Source organism: Salmo salar, chromosome ssa01 (genome assembly GCF_905237065.1).
Source record: "Salmo salar chromosome ssa01, Ssal_v3.1, whole genome shotgun sequence".
Lineage (NCBI taxonomy): Eukaryota > Metazoa > Chordata > Actinopteri > Salmoniformes > Salmonidae > Salmo > Salmo salar.
In genome coordinates, this window is record NC_059442.1 from 138,055,967 (window position 1) to 138,062,999 (window position 7,033).

General features: G+C 46.8%; 1 protein-coding gene across 1 annotated transcript; it reads left to right on the plus strand.

Annotated features, from left to right (window-relative positions):
* Positions 1-451: 451 nt before the first annotated feature.
* LOC106565445 (general transcription factor 3C polypeptide 4) lies at positions 452-6,790 on the plus strand. Its single transcript, XM_014132596.2, has 5 exons — positions 452-829; positions 1,145-2,857; positions 2,991-3,121; positions 3,736-3,824; positions 4,190-6,790. Exons 1-5 carry the CDS (start codon positions 524-526, stop codon positions 4,252-4,254), a joined length of 2,304 nt encoding a protein of 767 aa, XP_013988071.1. The 5' UTR covers positions 452-523; the 3' UTR covers positions 4,255-6,790.
* Positions 6,791-7,033: the final 243 nt, after the last annotated feature.

Here is a 7,033-nt window from a genome sequence, read left to right on the forward strand (position 1 = left end):
TGACAGTAGGGTGATTCACCTAGCAGGTCTCGAACCCAAGCCACCAGCACCAATGATGAAAGCCCTAACCACTATTCCAATATCAGATATCTCCAGGGAGTTTATTGGGCCAGTATAGTTAGGCCAGTTCCAGAATAAATCCTAACCCCTCCTCCTAGGCACTTGTGTAGATCTGAAACAACTTGATAGGTGTAAGCAATATGTCGAATGCACTTTGAAGTAAATCTCAGCTCTGTTAAAAGTACACAAGAAAATAAGTACACAAGAAAATAAGTACACAAGAAAAAGTTAGTTAAGGACCTAATGAGACTCTTACGGGAAAAAAGTGGTGGGAACGTTTGTAATTAGCTGGGAGGTAATCGGGCTAGTGTTTTTATTTTAGCCAAGCACAGACAGTCCGTCTTGCTGTCATCTCAACCCAGATATCTACACTGCAACCCGAGAGGCTTGATTATGTTTTTCATTGTGGTGTGTCCCTACTCCATCGCCGTAGTGACGCGTTGTTTTATTTTTTACATGGAAAATGGCTGCTTGCAGCCCAACTCGTGTTACGGACGGGGTAGAGGAAGGACAGCTTACCGAAGCCGAACCAGAGGATGAGCCCTGGGCAGAACTCGGTCCAGTTGTGAAGAGGGATCCGGTAATACAGCTCCCGAGTCCGGTCAGCGGTTTTGAGCCGCTCACGTGGTCTGAGGACCACCGACTCTCGGCCTCTACTGCAAGTGGCATTTCTTTGATGGAGGTCTTGTGCGATGTTCACGGCAACAACCAAGACTTGGTGCTGCATCGGACCTCCATCCCCGTGCCGGACAAAGTCTGTGAATTGAAGGTGAATATTGGACACACGTAGCTAGCAAACTTTCTTACTTAGGCGTTCATTCCACACCTCAAAACCGCGTATGGCAGAAATTGAAGTTGTGAGGTTGTTGTTTTTACCTGGCTGATGACTGCTGCCTATTTGTTTCTAACTGCTAGCAGCAGTTAACCATTTATCCCAAAGTAAAACATATTTAGGTTAGCAAATTAGGTTGATGCACTTACTTTGGGATTTAGATATTATCTGAAAGTCGTTTTAGTTTTCTCAGTATGGTATACTAAATGCATTCGGATGCCTACTTTTAAAGGTAGCTGTTTTTGTGTCCAGGTGGGTCCAGCAGAGGAGCTGTTGAGGGCCAAAGACAAGTTCTCCAGTGACCCTTCAGTGAGCCAGTCCTTCTTGCTGGACAGAGTGTTAAACCCCACCTTAGGCGTCCATAAGGGCATCATGTACACCAGCTGGTCCCCCCTGGGCTGTGACGGCAATGGCCTCAGCCTTCTGGCCTCCCTCACCCTGGACCACAAGCTGACCGTCCACAGCAGCACCAAGCGTCTACAGTGGACAGTGGTGGCTGACCTGACCCAGCTGTATGGAGAGAGCCTGGAGAGCAGAGGCTACTCAGTGCAGGGTGGGGAGCCCCCCAAGGCTAATCTCCTGGACCTGGCTGAGCTTCAGAGACGCTACCTCATGCAGACCCCTGTACGGATGGAGTGGTCCAGTGTGTGCACCACGCAGCATGTCCAGACCAACAACAAGTGGAAGGACGTGGGGACGGTGCTGCTGGCCGTGCTGATGGAGAACGGAGACCTGGTGGTGTGGCAGTTCTGCCTGCCCATGCTGGGGAAGGATTCAGTGGTGTCTTGTAACACCATCCAATCTGGGGTGTCGTCCCCCAGTGTGCTGGCATGGTGGGAGTACGAGCACAGCGGGCGCAAGATGAGCGGACTGATCGTGGGCAGTGCGGTGGGGCCTGTCAAGATCCTGCCCGTCAACCTGAAGGCGGTGAAGGGCTACTTCACCCTGCGCCAGCCAGTGGTCCTCTGGCAGGAGTCAGACCAGATCCCCGTACACAACATCAAGTGTATCTCCCTGTTCCACCCCAAACAGAACTGTAACTGTAGCCTGGTGGTGGCGGCCAGGGGCTCCTACCTCTTCTGGTGCCTGCTGCTCATCTCCAAGGCGGGCCTCAACGTGCACAACTCACACGTCACAGGCCTGCACTCCACCCCCATCGTCTCCATGACAGCCAGCCGCCAGGGGGGCTCCATCTACACCTGTTCCCTGGACGGGACGGTCAAGAAGCTCACGCCCATCTTTACCGACATGGCCGTGGCCTTTAAGCAGGAGGAGATTGTGCTGCCAGAAGGCATGGCAGGGCGGAGGATGCATGGCATCGCGGTCAGCCCGAACGGGGCCTACCTGGCCCTGGTCAGTACTGCAGGGATGACCAATGGTCAGCACCTGGTCTCCAGGCCGTACCAGGTCCAGTTTGTGACCCTGAAGACGCCAAACGACGCGGCGGCAGAGCTGCTGGAGTCCCAGGTCCAGAGCCTGTTCAAACAGACTGACCTGCTGGACCTGGTGCGCTGGAGGGTGCTGAAGGAGAAATGCATTCCTGCTCTGCTGCAGGAGGAGCTGGACAAAAAGGTACACAACACAGGCTCCCCCTACCTGTGGAGGTTAAAACTCTTCCTGGTGCGCGTGCTCTACCAGTCCCTGCAGAAGGCCCCCGTGGAGGCGCGCTGGCGCCCCACGCATGAAGACTCCAAGGTGTTTGTGGGGGAGGAGGAAGGGGGTGGAGAAGGGGAAGAGGGGGTGTCGAAGCTACAGGACCCAGAATCCCAGGCGTTGGAGGAGAAGATGGGAGAGGTATTAGCGTGGATCGAGGCGGTGGAGGCCCACCTGACCAGGGAGCACATGAAGAGGGTTCTGGGGGAGGTGTACCTTCACACCTGGATCACAGAGAACACCAGTATCCCCACCAGGGGGGTCTGTGACTTCCTCACCAGCGACCCTACATACGAGGACAGGGCTGCCAAGGTTGGACTAGGCTCCCTACACCTTTTCTATTATCCTATTCCATAGCCTGAGCAATAATCAAGTGTTTCAACATTAGGCTAAACCCTGTTGTGCATTATTCAGCACCTCTCACGTCTTGCTCTCTGTACCCCAGGTCCTGATAGGTCACATCCAGAAGAAGATGAACAAGCAGACGTTCCCAGAGTACTGTAGTCTGTGTAAGGAGGTGCTACCGTTCACAGACCGCAAACAGGCTATCTGCTCTAATGGACACATGTGGCTCAGGTAAAGTGTCATCAACCTTATTTGCGTTAACCGCGAGTCACCCGATTCCCATAATCTAAATACTGTAATTTTTGCTATGCTAGTCCAATGTTTATGCCACAGTTGCCTTCGTGTGTCAGTTGGCTTTCATGTTGCAGACAGCATTTTCATAAAATATCATCAATGATATTCTTTTCTACAAAGAATTTCATACAAAATGTTTGCCTGATGATATCCTGAACTTCCCAATTCCTTTTTCTGATGCATTTCAGTCACTTCAAACCATACCTCCTTCAGAATGAAATACTTTGACTGATTTGTAGTAGACTGTCAAAGCCCCAATTAAAAAAGTTACCATTGGCCTGATTACATAACTTTTTTTTTTTTTTTACATGGTGATGTTGTGAAAAAGTTTTGATATGAAAATGGGGTTGTGTGGCCAAAAAAGTTTGGGAACTCCTGTCCTAGGGATGTCTTGAATAATGATGTCTACTGGGAATTCACTTTCACATATTCCGTTCTTTCCAGTCATTGCAAATGAAGGGAACAATATGAGCAAAGGAAGCCACTTTAGACTATTGATACCCCTCCCACTCAGTGTCAGTGTCTGTCTGAAGCGTGCCCGTTTCTTTCAGGTGTGTATTATCCTACCAGGCGTGCCAGACACTCACGTACAGACGCTGCCTGCTGCAGGATAGCATTGCCAGACTGCCAGTGCCTGAGGGTAAGCAGCTAGCGCCACTTTCCACCTCTCTGCCTCCTCTATCTCACTCCACCCTCTCTCTCTCTCTCTCTCTCCCAGGGCTGTTATTCACTGTCAGCTCTCTCACTCATCCTTCTCCCTGATCAGCATATCTCCTTGACAATATATAAGAAAGTCCTTTATTTTTTATTTTTGAAAAACTTTTTTCTTTAATTGTCACAGACTGCCTGCATAAACGATTTTCAATAAGCTTAACATTACTGAGTGATCAAGCTGTTGTCTATTTACTGCTCAAATAGTGGAGCAGATGATTGTGATTGAACAGATGAATCTGATAAAATATTCAATGTTTACTTATTTTCCTCCTCCTACCCTCTTCACTGCAGACCCAGACTGGATCAAGAGGATACTGCAGGGTCCTTGTACGTTCTGCGACTCTCCTCTCCTCTAGGACTATAGGACATGCTAGTGGAGAGCCGGGGTTACGCTGCCTGCAGCGGTTGTGTGCCTGCTCGGACTAGATGGACAATTTTCACAACGGACACCACTATTGCTTATTTTTACCTGTTACTTATTGTCAAGCATAATTGATATATTTAAAATGAATTATAGCACATAACCGTATCATTTTCTAAATAAAGATTTTGAATATACATTTAAAACCCCACTGATGTAACTATGGTTTAATAAGAGGAAGTGGAGTGTGTGGAGATGGATATAACCTTTTCTCTCGGAGTTCACAGCCCCATAAGTATTATTTTCCACATCTTGACTGCATTTCCAAACACTTTTGTGTGTTATTCTGTTAGGTAAAAACGGAGGGGGGACTTGGAGTGTCAGCCCTATTTTGGTCTATTTTTTTTGCCAAATACATATCCTAACTGACTGAGAGAAAACAATCTAAATGTACCCGTATCTGTTATTTTAATTGGCAGTGTAAAACAATTTCCATGCTGCATGTAGGAGAAAAAAGACTGTCATCCTCTTAGATGAGGACTTCCACTACTGTAGACGGAGAGAGGGGGGAGCGCGAGGGGAGCGCGAGGCAGTAAGAGAGGGATAGAAAGTGTGTTTAAAACTGACGCATGTCTCCCCTGGGGGCTGATTGTAATGAGATTCTACAGTAATGAGGGACAGAGTTGGGCGGCAGGCAGATGTGAAACTAATTCTAATCAAGGGGGGGGGGGGTTAGAGTTGATATTGTTAAATACAATAAACCCTTTTTTATTTTGGGGAGAACAATGTTCCATGGGGAAGGATGTGCACTCATGGTGTGCCTTGCACCTTCCCCCTATCTCAGAGACATAGATGTCAGTGGCCAGTGATCAAAGATGGAGTTGGACCTGGGAGACTGGGCTAGTAGCAGTACTGCTCTCTATCATGTCCTCTCTCATCCCTTACATCCCCAGCATATCCCCATGCACAGCCCCGGCCAGGCAGAGGGGTGAGGCTGCTCTGGGGCTAGCCCTGCGTCAGGAAGTGGCCCTGGCTCTCGGTTCTCAACACTTAATGAGAGGGCCAGAGTTTTACCCAGAATCCTAATCCCATTGTCAACACTTTTTCTAGACAGACAGCAGATCTGTTAAGAATTTAAATTTATTTGTGGAAATAATGATAATTTGCCTGTTTTCTGCAAAGTGGCTAATTTTGTCTGATCTAAGGTTGTCTGTGGTCGATATAGCGGTAGTATGTGTGACGCTAACGTATTTTGGCGATCCACACTGAAAATATGTCTTCAAATTTTTTATCATTCATTAGAAGCTAGTACTTTGCTAATTATTACCATTCAATATTGTTAGACAATGTGCAAACGCTGCAACATTATGAAGAGCATACAGGTTTTTTCATCATGTGATTGGCTCCCAGTAAGCGTGTTTGTCAAGTGGAAGTGGGTCTTCAGGTGAGAATGTTCTTGTCATTGATAGGTGGAGACCAGTGCTGTTAGAGGTTAGCTGTGTTTGGTTGAACCTCCTCCTGCTTTAATAGAATAATCTGTCAAAGAGCACTTCCACCAGTAATTACCGTCTCCCCTCCCTTTCTTCCTCAGTCTTAGCTCTCACAAGACTTCAAAGAGGGATTCTTCTCTATGCATACAATATTTATAGCCTTCATGTCAATGGCTGGATCGCATAAAACATTCATAGCACCTTTTCACACTTTTATTTAATATGCTATTCCTTTTGTTTATCTAGTTTGAATATGATACAATATACTGTATCTACTCTTATGTGTACAGATGCATTTTGTAGTACCCAAATATCTCCATCTCCACCCATTTGCACAGCAGTTGCCTCATTTCACTGGAAAGTCCTTATGGGATCAAATCCATGTTTCCGTTTCCATCTTTTTTTTATGTTTTCATGTTGATTTCTCACTCTTGTATTTTGCTGTGTTTTGAGTCTTTTCGATAACTTCAGTCAGCTAATTTTACATTCACGTCATAGTTTGGGATGGAAGGCCAACGTTGGACAAAGGGTTTCCATTAGAATGTCTCACCTGGACTACCCAGTTTTCTGTCCTTAAGTCCTATTTGACAGTTGCATGTCAACTAACAGAGTGGACTGTCAACCCAGAGACACTGATCTCTATAGTACCACAAGATGACAGAACTCACTCCTCGTTCATCTAGCGCTGTGAAACCTTGTGTCCTTGTCACAGTGCCGTTTCACAAGTTCAGTGTCTCCTTTATCGCATTTCATTGGGTCGTCTGGACTTTTCCCGTGACCCAAAATATTTGTAACCAAGAGTTATATTTTCCTTATGTTGTGTGAATATTTTTTTTTGTCTTTGTACATCATTTTTTTTTCTCCATTGAATTAAAGATTCTAATATGTAGTCATAAAAATTGAATCCTCCGTAGTAATTGTATTACCCTAAACAATGATGTTTGTTTATGCAGGAAACAGACAGTCCCCTAACTCTGAGATAAACATGACTGTCTGCAATGTTTGGACCCCAAAAATAAACACAACATTTTGGAGAACGAACGCTTTTCTGAAGTCACTTCCCTCCGCCGTTCTGCTCACACACTCCAACCCCTGAGAGAATACTTTTCTCTCCTCAGGTTTTAAACTATTCCAAACTAAGGCACATCTTCTAACTTGTCCCTGCTAATGAAGTGAGTCTGTGGGGTTTGTTTCTAGGCAGGCTGTTAACAAGGTCCTTTAACGGGTAGACTCCCCTCTCTCCTCTTCCTGTCCCTAGAGGGGCGGGGGCAGTGACCCGGGACC